Raw genomic sequence first — 27,445 nt, forward strand, 5'->3', positions numbered from 1 at the left:
ATCCCTGTTCCTTGTTTAAGAACAGTTCCACCACACAGAAACACTTTGAGATCCCAGTGCAGCGACTGCTCCTCCCTGCTCTCTAGCTCGCTCCCATCTGAGAGCGATGCCCAGGCACCCCACTTCTGCAGACCATGGCTCTGCTAGCGTGCCTGAGCCTCACCCTGGGGGCCTCGCTGGATCATGGCTCCCCAAGGCCAGCAGGGGGCGTAGGAGACACACGCGAGGATGGCAGTGTGGACTCTTCTGGGGTGCGCGGGTCCTGGGAGCTCCCCCAGAGCAGGCCACCCCGAGACCAATGGCCCCGACCAGAGTGCAGGCCTGGGTCCTCCAGGTTTGCGCGCCGCGGACTCTGCTACTGGCCACAAAGCACCCGCTTCCCTTCCCGCTGGGGCTCGGTCCCACCCCGCCCCGCCCCGCCCCCTCGGGGTTCCAGCCTTTTGGCGAAGTCTTTGCAGGGCTTGACTAGGAGGAGGAGCAGAGGAGGAAGGCGGCAGGGACAGCGACACGGAGGCGGGAGACAGGAGGACCGCACCGCGCCAGGACCCTTGGGGCACGATCGGGGCGCTCGCGTGTGTGTCTCCGCGTACATGCCCACGCGCCCACGTGTGTGAGCTCACTAGACGGCGTGCACCAGCGCGTCCCCGAGGTGGGTTTTGGAAGTTAGAGCAATCTCAGTTCGCTTCTGCAGGGTGAGTGCTGAAATCAGGGCAGAGCAGGGAGCCTCTGCACTGCTGAATTCTCCTGGTCCTCTGTGAGGGGATGGTGTTAGCCTCCTGAATCAGATGGAGAGGGAGCCTGGCGTGGTGCTGGGAGGCCGAGGTAGGAGGGTCCCTGCGAGTTCGAGGCCAGCTTGAACTACACACCAAACCCAACTAACCAACTGAAAAAAGAAAAATAAAATAAAAAGGAAAGGGACCAATGCACAGAGGGTCTTGGTAATTTAGGAGGACACTCAGCTACCAAATAATGGAGTCTGTGTTCACACCAGATTCCCAACCTCCTTTCTCGCCTGGAGACATCTGCAGGATCCGAACACAGGCCTCTGTTGAAGTGCCCACGCAGGTGAGGACAGGTGGACCCGAGGACAGCGATGTTCACTCTGCCAACTTCCCTTACTTGGTTTTTGGGGACCCCATGTATCCCACGGTGTGCCCTGAGGTGTTGCGACCTGGGGGTACCGCTTGTCCTGAGAACCTGGGGTCCTTAGACCGCATGGATTCTTAAGTGCTGGGAACCCCACAGCCCTACAAAGCGCAGGTGGACGGGTCTTGGGAGTGGGGAGCAATGCCGGCTGGGGCTAGCGCAGGGGTGACTGAGTGGGCCTCAGTGGGTTAACCTTTGAGCCAGGTCTCCAGGGCCTTCTGGACAGGGAAGACCCAGAGGCGTCCAGGGATCAGCAGCTGGGCCACATGCATGGTTGGGTTTGGGTGCAAGGAAGGGGACCCCAGAAACAGACGCTGCTTGCCCAAAACAAAGTTACCGTGGTTCTGCTGGGCTTGCACACGGAAACCAAGTTCCACCCTGGTGCCTTGCTCCTCAGAGTGGAGGTGCACGTGTGCCATGTACTCCGAGATCGCGTGTCCCTCTCTGCGTGTAGTGACCGGCCAGCTGTCCTGCCAAGCAGAGCGCCGGTGTGGGAAGAGTCGGATGTAAAGCACTGCAGCTCAGTGCTAGAGCATTTACCCAGCATGCTGGGCCCCGGGTTCAAATCTCAAGGCTGCAAAGACAGAAAATCCCAAGCCTTATGATTTCTGTGCGGCAGCTTGTGTCTGGAAGGGCAGGGTTATAGGGAGGCTTGTATGAGCTCTGCCTGTTTTGGGGGGGTCACTGAGAGGAGCTGTAGTCCAGCCAGGGCAGTGTCACCTCTGCTTGTCTCAGGGGCCACCTGGAATGTGTCAAACTGGGGGTGTTATGGTTGTGTTTTCCAGACAGCGCTCAAATTCCTTAGGGGGCCCTGCAAACAGCTGGCAGCTGGCAGGGTCCGGGTTCGGAAGGAGAGTTTCCTGAAATGCAATGGTTTAGGTCAGTTCCCGGCTGTCCTTTATGTGTCTGCACTGTCATACACAGGTGAGCATGTATCGATCTCATACCTTCATCAATGATTTCATTACCCAGGGGTGTCAGGGTCGTACACGTTTTTAATGTAGTTAACCCTGGCTGCATGTTAGAACTGGCTGGGGATTTAAGAGGACCCAGGCCAGACAGCTGGGTGAAGCCTGAACTTGATTATTTAATTTTTTTCAGCTCCCGGTGAAAGCTAGGAGGATATCCTGTATTAAACCTGGCGTGGTGGTAAATGCCTGTTATCCCAGCTCTTGGGAGGCTGAGGCAGAAATATGCAGGGTGAAAGCCAGCCGGGGCTATAGAGTGAGACCTTGTCTCCTAAAACAAAAACATACAAAGATTTTGAAAGTAGATAATCAGATATACCCATGGATTGGATGATCACCTAAATTGCAAACTGTGTACGTTTTATGGATTTAATGTGATAATTATTTACTGTATAATAAAGTAGCTAGCAGTTATGAGTAAACAGGTCTGTGATAATTCCCATGAATTGAAAACTTAAAGGTAAGATAAGAGAGGATGATGTAGGATGTGTGTGTGTGTTCAGAGATTTTCCATAGAGCAGCAGGGAAGACCCGTACTTTATAACCTGATATCAACAAATATTAAAGAATAAACAGAACTATTCAATTAATGATAGAGAAATAATTATTAGTTATCTTAGAAAAGTTAGGTTTAATTAGAACCTTTTTTGCATGCCAAATAAAAACGTTAATTACTGGTGAATTCTTGTTTCACTGTGTAGTTTCGGCTGGCTTTGAACTCACTTTGTAGCCCAGCTGGCCTCAGCCTGTTGAGTGCTGCAATTACAGGCATGCACCACCATGCCCAGCTGCTGGTGAATTTTTAAAAAGTAAATTTGAAAAGAACATAGTCATAAAATGAAGAAAATACATAGAAACATGTTTTTACCCCTGGAGGAAAAAAATGGTCTATATTTAAAAGTTATCGAAAAAAATCACAAAGGAAAAGAGTGTTTTGATGCAGCAGTATTAACATACTAGAAGAAGAATTTGGAGTAAAGGAACCAAGTTCAACAGACATCTGAGAGCCGGGCAAAGAGTATAAAGCAGTGGTTCATAAATATAAAAATAAAATGCTTACTATTTCCTGATGAATATTTGCTTCATTTATAACCAAAAGAAATGGGACTTCAAAAATAGCGAGACCCTGTTTTTCCATCCTGACCGCCTGGGTAGGTACTAAAACTGAGAATGCTCAGCACTGGGGTGGTGGGCGGAAACTTTCGCACAGTGGAGGCAGGAAATAGGGGTCCTGGCTCCATTTCTGGAATGTGGTTTTGGGGTGTGCGTTCACCATGGGTGTGGGGTATCCACCCATTTACTCGCCTGCCAGGAGTAGTGTCAAGAAAATGGTAAGAAATGCAGGTGATGAGGATCTTTCAGTGGTGTTTATTATCCCATCAGCTCTGGGTATTCTTGTCGCCTGCGGGTGGGGAATTGAGAACAGAGGGGGTTGGTGACTCCCAATGGTGATGCAGCTGATGGAAGAGAGGCTGGAGCTTGTACTCAGTCAGGCTGAGCCCACTCCTCACACAGCGACACGGCCTGGGGTTATTTCATGATAGGGACCCTCTTGGTGGTGGCCCTCCATTCATGAGGGAGTGGTGGGCAGTGGTTACAGGGGTTTGGAAGACAAAGCTCAAGGCATAAAATCAATTGAGCAGGGTTTAAATATTCAGAAACATACAGAACAAGGCAGCAAACTGTGTCGGGATTATTTTCTTCTTTTGGTCTTGTGTTGCAAACATCCTACCTTGGGAATGGATTGCTTTACAAATCAGGACAAAGATTCAAAAAGAAGAAAGAAGAGCCAAAACATGAAAGTTACAGAAAAACAAAAAACAAACACCACTCCCCAACAGGACACTAACCCCCCTAAAATTCTTACAAGCAAGAAATGTCATGTTTCTATTCTCCTATGTTTATTTCATTATTAATGCTAGGCTGCAGTTGAGTTCTGTACTCCTGACATGTCTCAGAATAACTTTTCTTTCTGGGTATAGACTCATTCTATAGTCCAGTATCAATCTCTTAATTTCAACTTCACGAGTGGACCAGCAGTGTCCTGTGTGCATCTCTATGTCCAGAGGGCTCTGCGGCCATCAGCAGGACGTGTACCGGAGGAGCTGACCTGTTTCTCCTGGAGACTCCAGACTCCCGGACCCTGAATCATCTCCAAACCATTCCCTGGGTTGGCCTTAGGAAACATTTTAAAAACTGATAGCCTCAATAGGGCTTCGTCTGCCTTTCGCAGAGAAATGACATACAGGAAAGAACACTGCGCCTTCGGCCCGAGATAACAGCGCAGACAGAGCTGGTGATAAAAGCCTCGTGAGTGGGAGACCGGAGCTTTCTAACTGAAGAGCTGCCAGTGAGCAGCTGGGACTTTCCGCTGCCATCTCTTGGAAATTCCACCAGATATTTGGTGATGTTACTCACAAAGATTGGTGGAAATCACTTGGCAGCTTCACTGTTCGACTTTCTCCACAACCAGGGTATGGACATCCTCTCCCCCTCTCAGGACGGGAGGGGAATGGTCATGGGCCGGGAATTGTCACCCTGTACCCCGCAGTCCCCGTAAGCAGCAGTTGGTGCACTGAGGCCTCCTTGTTTGCTGGTTTTTGTGTTAGGCGGGGTGGGATCCAGGGCCTGGGCATGCTGGGTGGAGCTCTCTTATGCCAGTGCTGAGCTGCTGGCTTCCCTCTGCTTTGGTGATGAGCAGACTGCCCGTTGAAGCCTGTGACCCTCAGCGTGCCTGAGACTCCTGTCACCCCGGTGTTCCTGAGAGATGAGTCCTTTAAATGCACTCTTTCCCTCCATTGGGAGTTGGAGGCCAAGGCGCAGGTGGCGAGGTTTTCAGGAAGCAAGGACCAGATTCTATACGGACTGCTCGGGATTAGTAAGGGCTCTGCTGGGGAAGATGCTGCCTGCATCCTTTGGTCCAAACCTGTGATTCAAGGTGAAGACCTGCAGCCCTGAGGGTCAAAATTCAAGGACGATGGTGGTTCAAATGAATGCCGCTCAGTGTAAAGGGCAGTTCAGCGTATAAGGCACTGCAGTTTGGTCTCGATTTCCTGAGATCAACTTGGAAGGTTGTGCGGCTACAGATAGGCCCTGCAAGCACGTACACCCGTTTTCCAGGCACAGATGCCAGTGGGTGCTACCTGTGTCTAGGGGCTCAGGCTGGACCTCAGAGAGGCCGAGAGACTGGGTCCTGAGACTGGGGTAACTGAGGTTCTGAAGAAAGAATGTGGATTTTAGAAAATTCAGCCCACAAAGCTAGATCTAACTGCAAATTCTGATAGTGAGCTTTAAGTGTCCCCCTGCAAAGGCCTAGAGAGGTATGTATAGGACACAGTGGGACCTGTAGGACTTGGCCATATGGAATCTTGGTCCTTGGGCCTGGTCCCTGGGAGTGGAGCCTGTCATCACATGCATGTTCATTAGCAGATGAGTGGATCAAGAAAATCCAGTATTTGCACACTGTGGAGTACTACTCTGCCATAAAGAAGGATGCACTTGGGCCATTGTAGGAGCGTGGGTACAATTAGAGACCATAGTGCTGAGTGACAGAAATCAGACACAAACTTGAATATCACATGGTTCCTCTCACATGAAAAAAAAAATGGACAAATAAGTTAAAGAGTAACAAAATAAAACATCATAGGAGACAGAGATTCAGACTTCTGCAGATGGGAAGAAGACCTACAGACGGAGGGAGAGGGAGAGAGGAGGGGAGTGGAAAGGGAAACTGCACTCTGATTTGCAGAAAATCTCTGGGAAATGCTGGGCTTGACTTTGCCCTTGTGAGCAGGATCTCAGGTGCAGAAAGTTGCACATTTGGATATTTCTTCTGGAAGCTAAAACTCTTCACCATGAGATTTTGTTAATTCTGTATTATTGAAAGTTCTGAGAACTTGGGGACATTTTAAGGGATATGAAAATCTTTCTGGGCTGCTTTTTAGAAGTTCGGGTGTTAGAAAGTTTTTGCTTAAACTCCCATTTCAGACGAGTGTATTTTTGTTTGAAGGCCTTGGCTTACTCTGTCTCACTGTTTTCCAGAGGAACCATTTGCAGTGGGATCCTAAGCATGCGCCATGGAGAACTACTCCTGACACTTTGGGATCTTATAGTTGAAAGCACTTCGGGTAAGTGATTATTATGATTTCCAAATGTTCATCTTTACCAGTTCAGAGTGTTTGCAGATGGTGTGGAGGTGGCTTCTGGAGACATTGAATTTATTCAAATTTTCTGATCTAAAATTTTACTTTATAAATTTGGTGTCTATTTGTTATCCAGAGCATTGAGAATGAAAGAGTCATAGGAACAGGATCCAGTAAAGAAAATGCATAAAGTATCACTGGAAAAGACAAGAGCTAACCCTGTGGGTTTAAGCTGAGAGAGAACTTTTATTTCCTTTAGAAGAAGATGTGCTTCCTGAAACAGCCTTTCTTACTGGTTTTTGGAAAGTTTTACACATGTTCTCTGCTTCTTGAGGGGCAGGCAAAGATCCATCTGATTCTTCGGTGAAAAGAGCGAAAGCATAGGTCATTAATATTAAGAAGACTACAAAGCCTGTGTGAGAGATTGAGACTGCTAAGGCAAGTGAGCTGCGAAGCCCCTGGCAAACACAGCGGTACCTGGTTCATGAACTTAATTCTTCCCACAGTGTTGGTCATGGACCGAATCAGATTTCCCCATCAGGTTCTATGTCACTTCTTGCTGAGAGGAACAGGTTCTCGGCTCTTACAGCCACTTGTAAAAAAGAGCAGTAGCCCAGATCCACACGCCCTGATCCCCGCTCTTCTGTGTGAACAGAGTCTGCTCCTAACAAGGTCCATGCTGACAGGCAAAGCCAAGACATTTCCTGCTCTACACATACCCCTAAAATCTATGAATTTCACAGTAGATATCTCCAAATTCTAACTTCTCCAAAGAGGGATGAGTGTGTATGCCCATCAGAACAAAGACTTAGTGCTTGGAGAAGTATATCTGAATTTTGGCAAAACCTGGAAACCTAGAAATAACCCAAATGTCCAAAAGACGCTTGTTCCATAACCCAGATGTCCAGTGTTTATCCAGTTCTAGAATGAATGGACAATGAAATGGTAGCACAGCAGGGTACCCTGTGCCAGAGGAAAGGGCACATCACAGCTGCCTGTCTTAGAAGCTGCACAAACTTCAAGCACAGAAGAGCTCATGGTACAAAGTTTATGTGCTTTATTACATGCGCATCTCTAAAAGGAAAATAAATGAAACATCACTAATTCACTGCAGTTCTGAGTGTCAGTTAAAACCAACACCCACATGCACACAGGGATTTTACCTCTGTGTGGAAGGACTGACGTGTGGGATAGAGATTATGTAACAACTGCAGGCTGTGAAGTTGATGCCCACTGAGACTTACCTGTGACTTTTGCCTCACACTCTGTCTCTGAGTGCTTCTTCCTCTTTTGGCTGATTGACAATGCTGAGTGAAAATCAGACTGTTGCTTGGAGAGATAAATGCCATCTATAGAGAGGGCTTCCCTTCTCCATGTCCTTATAGGTGCTTCCTTAACTTCAAAGATTTTCCTTCCCCCAGAGCAGCAGAGGACGGGGTCTGGGGGGCTTCCCGACACCACCTGAGACTCTTGGAGGTCGAGAACAAGGGCATGAGGACCTCCTGTGCATGCAGAGCTCAGATGCATTCTCAAAGCAAGAGGATAAGATGGATTGAGAAAGAATGGAGAGAAGAGAAAGAGATCTCAGAGAGGGGAAGGACAGATCTCTGGATTGAGGGTTGGCTGTGCTAACAGATTCCTGATTATCTTCCTGGTCACCTTTTGCAGTGACAGGCTTTGTGGGAGCCCTTGTGCAGCTCCTTCATCTGACCTGGAAAGGGGCAGCTGGTGTGGCTCGGCCCAGGGTAGGCGGGTGAGGCAGCTGGGGATACAAAAAAGGAACCCTCCCAACCCCTTCTCTTTTATAGTGTCGTGGTCACTATTTTCTCCAAAATAGCAGATGCCCAGTATTAGGGAATGGAAGGTTTATTTCTTACAATTTTGAAGGTTTCAGTCCCCACTCAGTTGACTCCAAAGCAGGGTGGCATGGCAGAGCCGCCATTGTTGGGAACTTGCTGTGGCCTCCAACACCATTCTGGAGCATGGTTCTCTGTGGCTTTCTCCTCTGACAAAGTCTTTCACTTTTGCAGTTTTGAGGCTGCAAAGAGTAGAGATCCGCTGCTTCCTGGGATGCACCCAGGCCATCTTTTTATTTCTCTGCTCCTTCTCAGCAATCAGAGTCTCAGCTCTATCTGTATAGTCCGTAGATTTCTTGTCAAACCCACAACATTTTGAATCACCCTGCTGGGCTCTTTGCTCTTGATTTGCAACATAAATTGGACTAAAATCCCCCAACAATAACCATGTCCCACTTTGGCATTCCACTGCCTTGAAATTTCTTCTGCCAGATTAGTTAGTCCATTGCCCTTAATCTCAGTATCAGGCACAGTTTCTGGACATGAGCAAAATGCAGGCAAACTTTTGCCAAGCCATAATGCACATCCTGTGGAGTCCAACAAGCAGTGAAGTCCTTCTTTCCAGAAGAAACCTCCTGATCCTGGTCTCTCCCAGCAGGCTTTCTATCAGTCTTCTGGTCTCCTGAACTCTGACCAGAGCCTCCCCTACAGAACAGCTTAAGCTGTTCAAGGGATGCTCTTCAAGGTGACATCTCCAAACTTTCCAAATACTTCCCACAAGCCATTCCCAAAGTCTCTTGAACCACATGGTCAGGTATAATCACAGCAATGATCCCACTCCTGGTGTCAAATTCTGTCTTGGTTGTTTCTTGTTGAGACAAAATACCTGATGGCCAAAATTGGGGAAAGATCGGTTTATCTCTTACGATTGTGGATGGTTCAGTCCATACTCAGCTGGCCCCAAGACAGGGTGGCATGGCAGGGCCACCTTTCAGAGCCACCACAAAACAGCAATACTGAGCCACACAAAATAGAAAAGACTTTTTTCCCACGTTGACACTGTGTGCTGGCTGTACCCCTGGGTGGGTGCAGCCCTCACACCTCTAATCCCAGTGCTAGACAATGAACCAGTCACGAACACTGGATTCAGCTGCATTCATGATTGCATGAGGACGGAGTGGAGGGGAGGGCGCATCTGAACACAAACCATAGCATATGGGGACTCCTCTGCAGAAGATGTTTCGGGCAACATAGGACCTGTGGCTTTCCTTTCCAAGAATCTGTAATGTGTAGTATTTTATTTTCCAGGATGACACTACCCATGTCTGTCTCTCAGATATGGTGTGTTGTATTTTTATGTCTTGCATGTTTAGGAGAATGATCCAATTTGTCCTCATCTGTACCTTGCTTAATCTTACTTACCCTTCCTACCACTGGAAAAACTAAATGCTGTGGTGCTGAGATTTCTCAGAACTTTCTTGCTATCCTTGCTTCTTCCCTTAATGCATCAGGAGAGAATGCATTTCCTTTATCATTTGTTTTGGTTTTTCTTTCCCTCTGCTAATCTTTAGGGGAACATTGTATTTCCCGGCCCCGCATTAGCGTGGTAGAAGGGGAACCTTTTTACCTCAAATGCTGCTCATCTTCATCAGCTCCAGAGAATGAAGCAGCCACCCTGAAATGGTACAGAAGCACCCCACCCCAACGGCGGACTGAGCTACAACTGGGCCCCACAGCCCGGATCACACTGCATAAGGACATGTTGGAGTTTTGGCCGGTGAAGTTAGAGGACCAGGGATCCTACTTTTGCCAGCTGGGGTGAGTGTACCTTTTATGTCACCATATTTCTTGGGACTCTTGGCTTTCACTCAGCAGCTCAAATATATGGAATCAGTTTTAAAGCTCAGCTACTCCTGAGACAAAGATGCTCTGGTCAAGGAAGTCAGTGCCTACAGCTCATGATGCTGTTATGTAGAGACAGAGGGTGGCAGGCAGCCTCCTGGGATGAAATGGGACTGACAGAGACACACACTGGTGTGGTCTGCAAGGTCCCTTGGAGCCTGGCAGCAGAATCACTGGGGGTGTGTTCAGTGGCCGTCTCCCAGGCCACTGGGAGAGACAGCCAGGATGCACTGCATTGTCTACTGTGCCAAGGCCCTGGATGGTGCCAGACTCAGAATTGAGGCCCTGCTGCACACTGTGGAGGAACTTGGCTGTCACTATAGAAATCTGCTTATACACATGTGAGTGTGTGTGTGCACATGGACACACACAGGTGTGCACTTTTGTAAGGCTGGCTGGGTGGTCTTGCTGTGAACTGGGATTCCTCTCAGAAAGCTCACTCTTCCCTCTAGAGAGAGTCCTGATCATTATCAACCCCGTGTTTGAGAGCAGAGAGAGAGAATGTTCACAGTGAAACCTCGGTGTAACCTCTGTGGTTCTGGCCAAAAGAGATCATGGTTTTTTGTTTTTATGCGTAGAAACTCCCAAGAGTCAGAGAGAAATGACAAACTCTTTGAAGAACTGACACATTTTATGTGACCTCTTAACACTGATAGTGATAGAGATGGGTCAAAACTAGATGTTTTCATAGCCAGACGAAGACTGTACCAGGAAAAGGATAACAATCACCACCCCTTTCTGAAGCCTGACTGAATGAAGGCACCCAGGGCTCTGGTGGAGCAGAAGTGGACAGAGGCATGGAGCCAGCCACCTGCGGCCTCTCCTGCCAGTGAAAGAGGCAAGGGACATTTGCGCCATTCTGAGGGGAGCTGGAGAGTGCTGCAGGGAGCAAATCGGGGTCACTGGGGAGACAGGACAGAGAGGAGTCCAGAAATGTCCCAGAACAGTGGGCAGGGGAGGGTAGGAGAGGGTAGTGTCACCATGTGGCTTTGGTGACCAAAGCACAAGGTTGTGGGGATGGGGTCAGGGTGGAGCCGCTGTGACATGGCTCTGACAGTGAAGGGTTCTACATAGAACCGAATGCCGTGAGACCAGAGCACAGTGGACAGAGATCTTCAGACAGAGCAGCATAAGCGTGTGTGCTTGTGCATGTATGCATGCATGGATATGCATGTGTGTGCACCGGCTCTTTGGTGTGTGAGATACCAGTCACCAGATTGCACCACCAGAATCAATCCATCACTGCTTGAACCTGTGGTATTTTAGGACTGCACTGCATGCAGGTTTGCACACTTTGGTGTATGCACATTTGTGCATGTGCATGTGTGTGCATGCAGACTGCTCAGGTTTTCATCTTTCATTCATGACAGTTGTTAAGTTTCTTATTCCTGTGAGCTAAGTTATGAGGCAGAGCAGAGTGGATTAGAAGGGAACGTAATGGACGGGTCACTCCCTGGGTGATGCTTGAAGTGTCTCTAGAGTGATCACAAACACCTCTGCCCTTTTTATTTCATAGAAATGATACTCAGGAGTGGGTGCTGAATGTTATCAGAAGAAATAATCAGAGCTGTTTTACTGAAAAACAAGTAAAAAGTCAAACCGTGAGAGTTAGAAAGTCTTTGCAGATATCCTGCAGTAATAGTTACTACAGAGATCAGATCCACAGAACTTCTCTGTACAAGGTAACCTTTCTAAAGCGCCTCAGCCAAGGGGGATCATAGGAGAGGTGGGGTCCCGGAGTGGAGAAGCCATGGCCCCAGCTCCCTGTTCACCCAGGCAGCTTGCTCAGCCTGGCTGGGCTGAGCGACCCATGCAGGGCATCACCGGCCTGCATCGCATCAGGGGTTCAGAGATGGGGCAGCTTGCCCTCTTCCGCCTTTCCTCCATTCTCCTTCTCTTTCTCTTTCATTCGATCACAGAGAAGTGGTTCCTTTGCTGCTTAGTTTATTATTAGTGACTCAGTAATGATGGGATTTGAACACAGAGCCTTCGCCTGAGCCAAGCCAGTAGTTAACTTTCTTGCCGCTGGGGTATAACTCGTGCCACCTGCATCTGTGGGGCACAGGGTTATTGGCTCACGGTTTGGGGGGGTTGGTTCCGTCTTCATCTGCTGGCTGCAAGGCAGGGCGCAAAGGCCTGGGGGAGCACAGCAAGGAGGCAGAGGAAAACGGGGAAGTTGGGACAAGAGGGCACCTTTCCTGGTCACCCTGCTGGCTGCCTCTAGCCAGGTCCTCCCACAGTCAGCTGTGACCCTTCTGTAGGGATCCCCCCACCCCAGGAGACTTTGAGGAGACTTTAGATCCAAACCATAACAAAACATTTTTTTTAATTTTAATTTTGAGGCAAGGTCTCATTTTGTCACGAAGTTGTCCAGGGTGACCTTGAACTCATGACACTCTTCCATTGGTCTCCTCTTTGGATGACTAATTTTGAGGCAGTAGATTTTCTTAACAGTAAATTTAGAAGTGTACTTATTTTACCCATGTTTGTGTTTGTGGTCGCCCATGCATCTTGTTGCTTTCTGAGCTGGTGTACCTTGCTCTTGCTGGATTACATGTGTGTACGTGCGTGTACCCAGCAGTGTGTGTACGAACTCCCATTTGGACACAGCTCCAGCAGTGTGACATCCCCCAAGGACTAGCTCTGCCTGGCGGCCTCTTCTTGGGCCAAGAGGGGTGGAAGGCTTGGCCCTCGGAAAGTTGGCGGCTGCTGTGACCTCTGGGAAACTTCGGCTCAGAGCTGCTGGCCCAGCATGGCTGGCTAGAAGTTTTCCAGGGAAACCTTTGCTAGGAAGTGTTTTCTACACCTCCAAGCCAGCCCTGAGTGGAGTCGCTCTTGTTCTTGCCCAGCATGGACAGCACAAGTGACAGTCCCTGTGCTGCAAGCGTGGGTCACGATTCTCCCTAGGGATGGAAGGAAGCTCAATCAAGGCGGTGATGACCGAGGGGCAAATAGAGGGAGAGGCATGTCTGTCCAGGACATCCACGTGGGGATATAGGGTCTCCCAGTCTGTATTAAGGATGTCAGCGGCCTTAACCCTTGAAGGACACCAGTCCTGGCTCCAGGGGGAGCACTCCCTGTCACAGGGATGTTGTCTGCCTTTGCCTCTGAAATCTTAAGGCTTAACAGCATAAATGACTGTAATATATAAATCCTCAAATACTTATTTAAAATTTTTCAATTTGCTTTTTGAAAAACAGGACTGTAAAAAAATAGCCGAGAGCCATCTGTTCTATCTAGCGCCCCTGCTGAAGAACGCGGAGTTTGAGGACCAGGGCTATTACTCCTGCGTGTTTTCTCTTCGTCACGATGGGAAACTGTACAGCATCACCAAGACCCTCAATGTCACAGTAGTCAAAGGTAAGAGGAGTCCCTGCATTGTGTAGAGCCCAGTCCTAGTTTCTTATAAAGCCACTGGAAGTGGAGAGGCTTGTGAGCATATCACTGGTTCACATGTCAGGTGGACAATCTTCATTTTGGCTCAGTCCACCTGGCTGTAAAAGTTTTGGTAGCAAACGAAAGTCAATATGTTTGACCCCTCAGAGGTTTTATTTGGAATTCAAGAGACTGTGGAACTTTGCTGTCACCCGTTGTTTTCACACCGATATTTATTGCAAGCCTGAATATTTATCAAAGACATCCATACTCGATAGACTGTCGGTAGCCTGGGAGGGAAAGGACTCGGAGGGCTGTGGAGTGAAGCCAGCAACACGGCATCCTCCAGGAATCTCATTCTAATCCAGGAGGCCTCTCAGCCCCTGCAGAACTTTCTGGACTGTGTCTTAGTCCTTTCCCTTGCTGTAACAGGGAGCCACAGACTGGGAAAGATTTAAATGATAGAGATTCCTATGGCTGATAGCTGTGGAGGCTTCGAGTGTGTCATGACTCAGTGTGGGGGCAGGTGAGCGTGGCTGAGTGAGAAAAACGGAGGGGAGACTCATCCTCCCCCAACAGCTAACCCCCTCCTCCAGTAGCCAACCCCCTCCCTCAATAGCTAACCCCCTCCCCCAATGTCCAAACCCCTTCCCCAATAGTTAATCCCCTCCCACAATTGCTAACCAATCCTGCAATAGCTAACCCCCTCCTGCAATAACCTGCCCACTCCTGAGATAACTGATCACCTCCTGCAGTTACTAACCCACTCCTCTATAACTAACCCATACATACATACATACATATATACGATGACTGAACTATTCCAGCCATGCAGTAACTAACGCACTCCTGTAGTACGGCGTTATCCGGTCCGTGAGGACAGGCCCCTCCTGACCTAATCCCCAGAGAACCATAACTCTGTTACAGTGGCAGTTAGCTTGCAGCATGAGTTTTGGAGGGGGCTTTCCATCCACACATCGTTGTAGCACCCTGTGTTCATAGGATTGAGGATCAGGGTGGGTTAACTTGGAGTGGAGCTATTATTCTGCAGGCCACAGCCATGCCTGGGCCATCCAGTAGCTGAATTTGTGCACTCCAGAAGATGAAATTCCAGGTGTTGTCCTCACCTGGGATCCTCAACTCCACAGTCCTGCTGGCAGTCTGGTTTAGTTGGAGTGGGAAGGTGAGGACCCTCCGCCCCCTCCCACTTCTCAGAGGGGTGTGCAGTTGAAAACTTCTGAGCTGTTCACTGCTGGGATTTTCTATTCCATGCTTTTTGGACCACAGTTGATCCTGAGTAGCTGGAACTGCAGAGAGCTAAACGCAGCTGTAGGAGACCACTGTGCTGTATTACACTGGATGAGCACTGGATAACAGGTGCTTTTCTTGGAGAAATTCAGGGCCTGAGCATTAGGAAAACTAATGTTCTCCTCTTTCCTTCTTTCAATTTTAGATCCCAGTGAGGTAATTCCAGTTATTCTTGGGCCAAAGCTGACCCAAGTTGAAGTGGAACTAGGTATGTCTCAGCATGCACCATTTTCCTGTTTATGAGAGGTGGGACATACTCCAGTTCCACAGGGTAAAAGTGAATCGTGTTGAATCAACATGGTGCACAATGTGTTAAATATTTAGTGAGAGCATTCTGAAGGCAGAGAAAGCGTGTCATCATTTGAGTGTTGTCACTTTGGGGCTGACTAAAAGGAGCATTCTGCTCAAAGACAGAAGAACCACATGAGGATTTTGTAGTGGGACTTCTGTCACCAAGTGAGTGACCTGCTCTCATTACCTCTGTGGTTCTTTCTAAACACGGAGATTCAGGGACGACACTCCAGCTAGACCACTCAAACTTGTTTTGTGGTTTGAATATGAGATTCATTGATGCCCCTTGAATCAGAGGACATAGTTAGCTGTCCACTTAGGATGTGTCTGGACGGGTCTGATGGGTCGACATGGCTTACTGGGTAATTTCTTTCCAAAAAGGAAAGTGAGGGAAGAAAGAAACACACACATGCTGAATACACCAGGGGAGGGCAGTACATTATCAACCCAACGCTCAGGCCAACTCTGAGATGCTCTTCCTGCCTTCTGATTAAGTAACAGACGCGCACACAGGCTGAGTACCTGGTCTCCAGCTGGACTCCAGAATGCGGCAGATGCTGGGACACTGGGTCCCAGAGCCCACGCCCTGGAGCGGGAGCAGGTTCACAGCTCTCCACATACCGTGGTGAGCCTCAGGGGCAGGTCAGCGCTGTGATGTTGGACTGAGGGCTTCCGACTTCATGTTTGATTGATTCCCTATCTCTGTGGTTTCTGTCCTTCTCTTTTGGGGATGAACTTTTTTTTTGTAGCTTGTTGACAGTGAATGCTAGGAATTAATTTCAATTATCCTCTCTTGTGGCATATGTATGTAAACTACATTTTTCCCTGAACCCTATGTTAGCTATTTCTAAAAGAATTAGTGTGCCATATTTTATATTATTCTATTGCAAACACATAAAAATTTTCCCTCGTGGGTCCTTTCTTTCACCTGTGGCTTACTTTTTCCTCCTTCTCTTCCTCCTCCTCCTCCTTCGTCCTTCTCCTCTTTTTTTGACACAGGGTCTCACTATGCAGTGCAGGCTGGCCTTGAACTCAGTTTTGTAGCCCAGGCTGGCCTTGAACTCAAAGCCATCCTCCTGCCTCAGCTGTATTACAGAGCTAGGTTTATAGGCATGCACCACTGTGCCTGGCTTATTCCCCCCCACCACCACTGTGTCTCTGTTTCTCTGTCTCTCTCTGTCTCTCTCTGTCTGTCTCTCTCTCTCTCTCTCTCTCTCTCTGTCTCTCTCTCTCTCTCTCTCTCTCTCTCTGATATTTTTGTACCAGGAATCAAACTCAGGACCTTGTGCTTGCTAGGTGAGTTGCATTTGCCTCACACCTGCTGTAGCTGAGGGCGGGAAGAAGGCTGTGGTCAGGAGAAGTCAAGCTTTGCACAGCCCCAACACTCGGCGATGATCCTCCAGCCTGTGTAGCTGCCGGCGTCCCCCTGGGTCTATTTCCCTGTGACAATCTGACTGTGTATTCCAGCCCCGAGTACATGCGCCATGCAGTACGCTGGCCAGCTGTCATCACACGCCCTGGAAACGATCTTTCCTGACTGCACGCACATCTGTTTCTACTTATTTTTCTGCACCTCTGTGTCTTTAGTTTTTAGCTATTTATTTATGAAGTATCTGCTTTGTTGTTCTGGAAGTGGCTGTCCTCACCCTGTCTACAGAATTGTGCACTGAAGAAAAGTCCCCCTGCCACCCTAAGGTTTAATAATAGATTTAAAAGTGAACATACAGGGATAAATCATTCATACTTTGCTGGCGGCTCGTCATTGCTACCTAATTCCTCTGGCTTAGTATTATTATTTTTAACCTAAAAACCAACTTACATCTGTTCTGTTCCATAAAGCACCATGTTTTGCAAGAAGTTAACATTCATTGATTATACTAATTTGAACTGTTTGGAAAAAGTCTGAGTTTCTAAAATGTAAACGTGGCTGTCAAACTTTTACCTAGGAGCAGATGTGGAGCTCAACTGTTCTGCTTTGCTGAATGAGAAGGACTACTTTTACTGGATCTTCCAGAAAGAAAATGCATCAGCTCCCAATGTGCATGAAGACCACAGAAGGAGCTCTTGGTATGCACTTGTGGCATGCAGCACACATCCCGGTATATGACAGGTCACAGCGCCTGTGCGTGGTAGAGAAGATGCGGATCCCCCAAGTGGCTGCTGTGGGCCTGGGGCTGGCCTGCGGTACACCACCGTCTGCATTGTGCCTTGTATGTGTTGTTGTCACAGCCATCCCTCAGCTGGCTCATGCAGCCATTTATTACCAAGTTCTGAGCTGTATAAAAGATCCCAGAGAAAGTCCTGGTAGTTTTGTCATCACCTTGTAAGAGCAGGCTAAAGTGGTCAGGGTGTAAATGGTGGGATTTTTCCAAGTTTCTCAGAAGAGTGGTTACCTGGACCACCAGGTTTCTTGGATTTTGAAAACTGAGTTAAATGCTTTATTTTTACTTCTGTATCACCAAAGTGCCAAGCAGCACACACTGATATTTAAGTAACCTACATTCAGGAATGTCCAGACTTAGGACTAGAAGGTGTCCTAAGCAGATTGTCACTTGATCTTTTTTGAACGGCATCGGATCCTACTGTGGTTATTAATTATTGTTCTTAACTCAGGTTCTGAGCAGTGGTGATCTTGGAGTTGCGGCCCCTTCCCTGCACTTCCGGATTTTCCTCTGGCTTTTTACTTTTCTGTGGTGTGTTTCTTGTCACCACTGTGACGTCCCCAACCTCTCTCTGTTACTGCCAGGCCAGGCAGCTGCTTAGTGCCTGGAGCGTGTTGGATTCAGCTATGTGGCCAGGCTGTCTTACTGACTGCTTTCTTTTTGGTGACTGTCCCCTGTCAGTGCTTCTAGTGACTTCTGTCTCACTTCTGGCGGGATGGAGACCCACTGACCCTTCTGTAAAACTTTCCCTGAGCCTGTGAGACCAGGGCAGGCTCTGCACTGGGAGCACCTGCTGTGAACGCCATCCTGCTGGATGTGCAGAGGACCTCTGCGTCTTACTTCTGGGTTTGCACAGATGTTAGGTAGCTGATCTTTCCAGGTGGGTGAATTCTATACAGACCTGTGTTCCACAGGCCTCAGAGACTGCCCTGGACCACGTCCCATGTGCTTGAGAGAGCTGTTGCTGGGCACACAGGGAGCACAGTGGCTGAGCTGGTTAGTACAGCACCTCACAGCCTGTCACCCCCACAAACACTAGTGCTTGACTTGCATCCCCAGTGGGAGCCCTGGAGCCCTGGGAGGGACAGGGAGAGCTCGCTCACTGCCGGTCACTGCTGTTATTTCGGATGCTTGCTGAACAGCTCAGCTGGTGTTTGCCTCTACCTAGGTGTCTGAGAATAGTGATCTTTTCCTAAGGTCAAGAAAAAGAAAAGGAGTCTCAGGGACTGCTTGGTCACACTTGATGTGACTGTGTGTCTGTGCCAAACTGTTTAGAGCTGCTGTGGTTTGAATACAGTGTGCTCCCCAGGCTTTGTACCAGTGTCATCCTCAGATTTAGGACAGAACTCTACACCAACAATGATGTTTAGGGGAGGAGCTTTGGGGGGTGATTAGAGTGGATCAGTCATGAGACTGGAGTCCTAAGGTTGGATTCAGGTGGCTTTAGAAGAAGAGGTGAGAAAAAGCCATGACACAGAGGTGCACACACCATGACTGCTTTAGCTCTGTGGGGATCTTTGCATACTGCCCCAGGCTGTTTGGATTTCAGCCTTCCAAATTGTGAGCTAAATGAACTTCTTTTCTTTACAAAGCAACCCATCTCAGGTATTTTATGATGGTAAAGAAAGCTGCTTAATACAGCAAGCTCCTAACCATAGATGGAGACTGTGCAGCAGCAAGAACCTTCAGTGGTTAGGTGGGAAGGTATAGGAGAGAGAGAGGGAGAGAGACAGAGAGAGAGAGAGGGAGGGAGGGAGGGAGGGAGGGAGGGAGGGAGAGAGAGAGAGAGAGAGAGAGAGAGAGAGAGAGAGAGACGTTCCCAGTATTTTCAACTTGGTACCAATGCAGTTGCTTTGCTTGTTGCTGAGCCACAAAACGCAACACCCACAATGAAAATGAGAAGAGATTTATTTTGGCTCACAGTTTTGTGGGATTCGGTGGTAGGAGAGCTGGCATGGAGGAGGGTCACTCAGGTCATGGTGGCCAGGAAGCAGGGAGCAAAGGGAGGAGCCAGCGCGGGAGATCAGTGCTTCCAGATCACCACCCCAGTGACCCTCCCGTGACCTAGCTAACAGCACATTGGGCCACAGAACTCAAGAGTGGACGGACCCACTGTTGAGCGTGACACCCCATGAGCTACTCACCTTCTGAAAGCCTCTCCTCTGAACACATGAGGCTTTGGGGTCATTCTAAACCTAAGCCCTGATACTACCCTTATCCTGCAGGTGTTTAAATTCGGGGTAGCTGACAACTCTGTCCCCAGATGGTATCAAAAGGGCTGCTGCTGTGTGCTCTGATGTTCCACAGAGTTCCATCAGCAGTCACCCCCAGAAGGAAAGATCTAAGAGAGCCGAGGGGTAGCCGCTGTTGAGTGTCTCACACTTACAGATTTCCCACTCAGGAGGAACTTCACTGATGACAAAGCCTATCACCAAATTATTTTTCTTCTTCCAGGACTTTAGAAGGCAAACTATATGCTTCGAGAATCCTGAGAATTAAGAAAATTCGTGAAGACAATCTGAATGTTTTATACAATTGTACCGTGAGCAGTACCAGGGGCACGGATAGCAAAAGCTTCATCTTGTTGAGGAAAGGTAGGCGTGTTTTGTGCCTGGAAGTGTGTGGAGCCCTGTGGGCAGCTGTGTGGCGTGATGGGCTCAGGGATGGCCAGTCCCTCTTCTCCGTGGGAACCAAACTCCTGCAAGGTGGCAGATGCTTCTGATCTCAGGAGATGGGAGGTGAGACTGGGGCTCTGCCCAGGCTGGAATCCTCTGAGACTCAATCCCAGCCAGAGGACAAAAGCTGAGTGTATGCTCTGCTCTCAGGAGAACAGGAAAGTGGTTCAGAGGCCCGAGCACAGGGACATAGGTGCTGGGGGCCAGGGCCTCAGGGGAGGCAGCTGAGGGGGTTTCCCACGGGAACAAGCAGAGGGAGTTCTGCAGGTGGGCTCGGGTGAGCTGTGGCTTATAATTGCTGCCCATGGCCACATGAGCAGGGCTCAGCAGGCCCTCGGGTGTGGTCACCCAACCCATGAGGCACCCCTAGGGCTCTTCCCTGGCAGCCCCTGGATAGGGCCTGTGGACATTCGGTGGTTCCTGACATGTCCAGCGAGGACCTCTGTGGTGCTGTGGCCTCTCAGAAGTGGCTGAACCTGGAGCTAAAATCTCCACGTTCCTCTGTCCCCACCCCCTTGCTGCTCCCCATTCCCAGGCAAGGCCACCAACTCCCTGGATAGAGAAGGAACAGTCATGACCAGAGAGACTGAAAGGGAGAAACAGAGACACACAGAGAGACCAATAAGGAGAGATGAATGAGACAGAGAGATGAACAGACAGGGAGATGGATGCAGAAAGGCGGGTGGAGAGAGAGACAGAAAGAGATGCAAATACAGAAGAGAGAAAAACAGTGTAAGACACACACACAGGGAACCTGCCTCGGTGGGGCAAGGGGAACCCCCAGGAAGAAGCCACCCTCTCTGTTCTGCCCGGGCCCCCCACCTCTTACCAAAAGCCTGTTGGAAGCCACTGCTGTCCCTCCAGTGTCCCTGCCGGAACCAGCATTCTTCACACATTGGTCCGTGACACTCTGTGCTCAGCTCCTCTGTGGCTGCACTGGTCTGGACCCCAGGCTCGAGTAGGTGACAAACCCTCCCAAGGCCGTGCAGCAGCAGAGGTAGTGAACTGCAGACCTGGTGACTGCTAGAGTCGCAGGGTCCTCTTGTGTCCCCTCATCCCTCCAGAAGTGCCCGTGTCCTGGGTGCTGTGGCCAGTGCAGTGGAGAGGAAGAAGCCTCCAAGTCTCTAAATTCTGGATGATCCCCTGGGCCACCTGCATTTCCTAGCATCCCGCAGCTACCTGCCACCTGCCCTGTCCCTGCTCATCACCTTCTGCCCTGAGTGCTCTACCTGCTGAGTCCACAAATGCAGGCTGGGGTACAGGGTTTCCCAAAGCACCCCTGCACTTCGGGAGTGTGGGTGCCTGGGTGCCCCTCTGTGACCCTGTATGCATGCTTGTATGGGCACATGTGTCTGGCACAATCACGAGTGTGTAGACTTTTCAGAGACAGGAACCCAGCACCTGGATTCATTCCAGGCTCACTTCGGAAGTACATATCATAGCTGACCCACATCCTAACACTTCGTTGTTCTGGAAAGATGAAAAAATGCTCCCTGAGCAGGCAGAATCTTAAAGGATCTTTGTAACACTTCAACCCAACAATCTCCCCTCTGTTAGAATTAATTCCAAGAAGATAAACAAAAACACAGACCCATGGGGTGCACTATGTGTAGTTAGAGCAAACTGTGATCTAGCTAAAATTGGGATACTGTAAATGAGAATCTGAATGACCCAGTGAAATGCTGTTAGTGTAATGCAAACGAATGCAGAGTGACTATCATGGTATCGATTAAGTAAAACCTGTGGGTAAAAATGAAACCCAGCAAGGAAATGAATGTCCTGCCTTGTTAGCATGGCTGTTACCACATTGTGAGCTGGCTGTTAAAATCATACTCCTGTGTAACCTCATAGTTACCTCAGTGAGCATGAACTGAATCAGTCTAGGAAACAGGAAATTCTTTTCCCAAAGGAATACAGAACAGTTTGATGCAATTCTGAGGACTCCATACCATGCACTTGTGACACTGAGGCACAGTACTTTAGTCAGCACCCCTGCACCAGACATCAGCTGGGAGGGAAACAAGCTTTGTGTACGATTTTTATTTCACTGAAGAAGAGTCTAGGATAAAGGTGCCCCCATGGTCTTTCCTGTGATTCAAGCAGACATTGAGTCAGGCTGCAAACCCTACTTCCACTCAGTCCTATCTCCTGTCTCAAACCCGTGCACGTCCATTGGCTCAGTCTGGCAGCCAAGATGTACGTGTGAACTTTTCACAATTCACCATAGTATGTGACTGCCCCAGAAATCTGAATGCCCCAGGCATGTATGGAAGATATCACAGTATTTTCAGTCCATGTCTCTGAATGTCCCTGCACACGGGTATTCCACATGAATTGGAGGAGAAAGATCACACTGTAGACCAACAGCAGGAACAGGAGGGATGGAGCAGTCTGGACCCAGGGTGGGTGGCTGGCTTAATGAGAAGGGGAAAGTGTGAGAGCTGTGCACCAGGGTGGAAGGCGCTGCTAATGTACAGTTGGCGCTGTCTGTTGGCAGATGCGGCTGATATCCCAGGCCACGTGTTCACTGGAGGGATGATTGCGGCCACTGTGGTCTCTGTGGTGGTCCTATGCCTGGCGGTCATGTGTGTCATCTACAGAGTAGACCTGGTTATGTGTTACAGACGCTGGACGGGAAGAGATGAAACGCTAACAGGTAATGGATGTCGTGATGCTGGGGATTTTTGTTTTATACTCTCATGGCTAAACCAGACAAATGAATCTCTATCTTGTTAACATTAATGCTCTTCACTGTATTTTGATTACAATGTTGACCTAGTCTGTGGAGAGATTTTCTATGAAAAATCGCACATCACACGCCATCCACGATGAATATTGCTGTGTGTTCTTTTCTTGTACTTAACTTGTGTGCTGCCGTATGTTTTGGGAATGTATGTGTGTGTGCTTGTATGTTTCTTGCATGCCGTGTCCTACATGTGTCATGCAGTGCTTGGGCCAGGAACCTTGCCTCTGCACACCTCTGTACACAGCATTCCCCACGTTCTAAGCACGCACGGTCAGTAAGTTCATTGGCATTCAGTTGCATTGCATTACGGGTCATGATTATGACCTGGAAAAGGAGATGTGACCCCTACAAGAAGCCTGAGCTAGAGGTCTCCTTGGTCTGCCAGTTCTTATCTGTTACTGGGTCCATCTGGTGACTTTTCACATCGATCTTTTTATATTTACAAGTACCAACATTCCTCAAATTTTAGGATACCACAATCAATTCAGTCCGTTGGAGGAACAGATTTATATTGCAAGAAAGGAGTTCCTTGAAGAACAGAATTGGAAGGCAGTACAGGAAAGCTAATTTTTGGCAAAATAGAGATGTATCGCATGCAGTGCAAACGTGCTTTTGGCTGAACTGGCCTCCCAGTCTGTTCCAGTTAGCTGCAGCCTCGCTGTGGTGAGCAGCGTGCCTTTGTAAAGAGTGTGGCCATCAGGTCATCTCTCCTTGGCGACTCTTCTTACGCTAACATATTGACCAACAGTAGCAGAAACGCCGCCTCCTGCCCACCTGGTCAGTGCTGCATTTCACAGCAGCCCAAGAGAGCTCTGCAGGGAGAGCTGCGTGCTGATTAAGCCAGCCCCTGCTTTTATTTTTGTCAACTTTTCTAACCTTTGATATGCATGTATGTCTGCAACTTTTACCCACTTTCCTATCTTTCATATACATGCAGTTCTGAAGAGCAGGAGCTTTAGATCAGTAGTAGGTTGGGTCTTAAACTATGAACCCACAGCGCCGAGATCAGAACTGACAGAAACCGCAAGCAGCGTCCTGCAAGGCTGAAGACTCAGGTTGTCCTGGGCGGCTGAGAATCCTGTGTCACCTGCAGGACCTGGCGGGGGATGGTTTCACCCTAATACACTGTTATAAAGGTTCACACCATTTCCGCCCCTCCATGCAGGAGGAGATCCTGATAGTATGCTGAGCTGTGAATGTCACGCTTTGCCATCTCTCAGCTGTCACAGGATAAGGACAGGCCATTCCCCGCCATTCTGTCCCCCTCTACCCGTCCTGATGAGCACTGCTTACTCTGTTTAGGCCCGGACTCACACTTTCCCTCACGCAGAAAGCACATCTTTAGAGATCACTGCTCTCCACATCTCCCCCCAGGCTCTTCTGTTCATCTGCCTCATTTTTATAGTGCTGCTTTTAATCTGCTCATGTGCTGTTAGTAACTTTTTAATGGACAAAAGGCAGAACAAAATTTCATAGCAAGACGATAGGAGAATTACAATAGTTCATACATTGCGTATTATCTTTAAAGTAGTTGATCAGAGTCCAACATATGGGCAGAAAAGTTCTCCAGTGGTTACAAGCGCAGTTTCCTCTGTGGTGAGCTGAGAGATGCTGATCTGATCATGTAACTAACTTGCATTTTGCAAGTTGTTGGGTTTGTCTCCTGGGTCTTCTCAGAGAGGTTGGCTGAAGCCAGAGAGAGAATTAGATGATTGTAGTTTTTTTTGTTTCGTTTTTTTTTTTTTTTTTTTTTTTTTTTTTTTTTTTTACCTCCCCATAAGGAGAATGGGCTTCCTCATTTAGGCAGCACATTTCCCCTGAATGTGTCTGTGGGTCATTTGGATACAGCTGCATTACGAGGATCTAGGGAGGGGCAGGTGTGGAGGTTCCTACTGGTGGCTGGGGTCCTATAATATTCTAGACGTGCGTAGCCTGTGCTCTCCAGTGTGTGGCTGCCGTCACCCCTGTGTCCGTCCTACCCTGCACTGCATGTCTGTCTTTCCTTCCTGGAGCATTTGATGAGGACAGCATTGAACCGGAGTGAGCCCGGAGAGACTTGCTGACCCGCCTGCATGTTGGCCTGCTGTTGTGTATCCACTCCTTCTGGGCCCTGAGCCACTCTCCTGTTGGTCCCAGTCCCTCAGTGGTGTCACATACTGGGTCTCTTAAACTCTGCGCTTGAGAAGTGTTCCTCCGATTGGCTCCTTGGCATTTGGGATTGACAGTGTGGGACTGAGCCTTCCTCTCCCAGCTTTCCTACCCCTTATGACATTCCTTGAACTTTTCCCTCTGGCACCTCAGACATCCTCTTAAAGAGTCCACCCTGTCTCCTAGATGGCAAGACATACGATGCCTTTGTGTCCTACCTGAGGGACTGTCAGCCCGAGGACGGGGAGGAGTACACTTTCGCTGTGGAGACTTTGCCCACAGCGCTGGAGAAACACTTTGGGTACAAGTTATGCATATTTGAGAGGGATGTGGAGCCCGGAGGAGGTAAGACGTGTTACCCCCAGAAAGCTAGCAGGGACTGGCTTTCAAAATCAGCTGCTTAGCTGTATAGCTGACTTAGTTTTCCCCAAAATATAAATAAATAAAGTCCTAAGGAACAGACAAACCAGAGAACCTCTCCTCGGGGATTCTTCATTCTGTTCCGCGCTCTGCAGGCAGGAGGCGGGTGCCTCCATTGGGCATCTCCTCTTCAGTGTCACATTCTTAATTTAACACAGGGTGTCAGGGCTGTAAAACACAGAAGGACCCTACTAGAAAATGCTCCTTCTTTATGTTAATGCTGGTGGCAAAATTATAGGAGGAAGTGGGGGAACTGGAAAAAGAGAAATATAAGGAAATTGTTGGTGACGCTCATGAGATCATAGCGATGGAATTAGGGTTTTCAAATTAATGCATGAATGCAAATTGCTTAGCACATATATTGAGGCAAATTACAATTAAAACTGAAGACGTTTATTAATATTTCCATGTTTTTCTCTTGAGGTCTTTCAGAGGAAATACTGGAAATTTAGTGTCAAATTATTGTGACTGTTGATGCTAGTAAACAATAGAAATGACATCCTTGTGGTTGTGATGCGTTACTCACCCGGATTTACTGAACACCATCACCCCGAGCTGGGTTCTGAGCTGGACGCTGAAAATAAGAGAAATAATTTAAACAGGAAACTAACATTTTCCCCTCCTAGCTTACAATTTAGAAAGGGAAAATGTTACTAACTAGAATGACAAAGTGTAATTTAATAACTAAACTTCTCAAATGGAATAATCATCACCCATGCAACACTGACACTTTTTTGTGACAGTTCATTGTATCTAAGAAGGTGTGATGTTATTCCCGAAGCCTTTATCCTCCCCATTCATCAATTTTGCTGTATGTATATTATTCGCTAGGAGTAATTTTAAAATAGATTTTCTCCCTATGTTTTGAGCTCTTAAACAAGAGTAAAGGCAGTTTGTATATTCAGTTTTAATCAGGTTTGACTGAGCTCTCTGGAGTCTATCACAGGGGTCCATATACTGCCACGTGGTTCATCAAGGCTGGTACCCTGGCTGCATGATCTGCTCTCTCCGGGGCAGCTTTTCAGCTAATACAGTGCAGTCATGTAGAGGGGCCAAGACAGCAAATGACCTGCAAAACCAAAGTATTTACTATCTGGTTCTCTGCAGAAAAGACTGGCCAGATCTGGTCTAAGATAATGAACAGTGGTGTAGTTTAGAGTACTGTGGAACTTTTTTTAAACCTTCTTTGCTTTTTAATCTTCAAGTTTTGATTGCTGCATGCTCCTCCATGCACCTGGAGGCAGGAGAGTGTGCTGGGTGTGAAATGTGCGTGTCGGGGCTAGCTGTGGGGCTCCAGGAAAGTTGCTGAGCTGCTCTGGGGTGGGCCTCCATGCCTGTAAAAGGAACAGGATGCCAGTGCCTGCTTCCAGGGCTCAGTAGGAGGATAAACAAGTTTATATACAGAAAACCTTCAGGGAAGATGGGCACAGAGGAAATGCTGGGAGGTACTCGTCACTGCCACCTGCACGGTTATTTTGTAAACCTACAGTTGAGAACAAGTGGTTTTTCTTAGCTTATTCATAAGCTTCACAGCTAAATAATATAAAATAGGACATATGTAAAAGTAATTTTTGTGCCACACCCACACTTCTTGGTGGCTTAAACATCTTCAAATGTCTCCAGCTGCCCTTGATGACCTCCATTCACTGATCCAGAAGAGCCGCCGGCTGATCATCGTCCTCAGTAAGAGTTACATGTCTCACCAAGTCAGGTACGAACTCGAGAGTGGGCTCCATGAAGCACTGGTGGAAAGGAAAATTAAAATAATCTTAATTCAGTTTGCACCTGCCGGCGACTTCATGTTCTTGCCACAATCACTGAAGCTTTTGAAATCGCACAGAGTTCTCCAGTGGAAGGTGGACCAGTCTCCATCCTATAACTTGAGGTTCTGGAAAAACCTTCTTTACTTAATGCCTGCAAAAGCAATCAGGCCAGACAGGGGCAGCTCAGAGGTCCTGCCTGTCCTTGCTGAAGTGTCCTAGCATCTAGAGCAGCTGAGTGTCCCAAAGACCTCTAGTGAACCTGGGCTCCAAGCATGTGAACCTGTTCAGAGCAGACCCTCGTTCAAAACATGTAACTCTCTACAAACCCCACTTGGTTCCTGAAGAGGAGATTCATCATTAGATCATCAGGGTGAGGCTCAATCTTGAGCTGGTCCTGTTCTTCCAGAGATCCTGGAATTCAGAGGAGCTGCAGCTAGAGATTTCCTGGCAGCTGCTGGCACCCATTCTGTGATCAGAGAGCATGACACTGGGTCCTATGCAGACGCCTGTGCCTGCCAATGGGAATCACATGGCAGCGTCCAGTCCTAACAGTAACTGTGCTCTAGCGGACTTCAAATGCAGGAAGAAAGGAGCTGTATTAGC

The 27,445-nt window shown here is 48.4% G+C and overlaps 1 protein-coding gene across 2 annotated transcripts; it reads left to right on the top strand.

Annotated features, from left to right (window-relative positions):
- The first annotated feature begins 295 nt into the window (after positions 1-295).
- LOC100725037 (interleukin-18 receptor 1) lies at positions 296-27,445 on the top strand. 2 transcript variants are annotated; one of them, XM_063229782.1, is made up of 11 exons: positions 296-649; positions 6,156-6,241; positions 9,624-9,870; positions 11,471-11,636; positions 13,155-13,314; positions 14,783-14,841; positions 16,871-16,995; positions 19,545-19,684; positions 22,263-22,421; positions 24,846-25,004; positions 26,703-27,445. In XM_063229782.1, the coding sequence occupies exons 2-11, from the start codon at positions 6,184-6,186 to the stop codon at positions 27,059-27,061; spliced, it is 1,632 nt and encodes a 543-aa protein (XP_063085852.1). In that variant the 5' UTR covers positions 296-649; positions 6,156-6,183; the 3' UTR covers positions 27,062-27,445. The 2 variants fall into 2 exon arrangements, with proteins under 2 accessions (XP_063085852.1, XP_063085853.1); XM_063229783.1 differs by having other exon boundaries at positions 297-649; positions 9,705-9,870.

The sequence above is a fragment of the Cavia porcellus genome, unplaced genomic scaffold (genome assembly GCF_034190915.1).
Source record: "Cavia porcellus strain 051 isolate PalLab524CR breed Dunkin Hartley unplaced genomic scaffold, mCavPor4.1 scaffold_18, whole genome shotgun sequence".
NCBI lineage: Eukaryota > Metazoa > Chordata > Mammalia > Rodentia > Caviidae > Cavia > Cavia porcellus.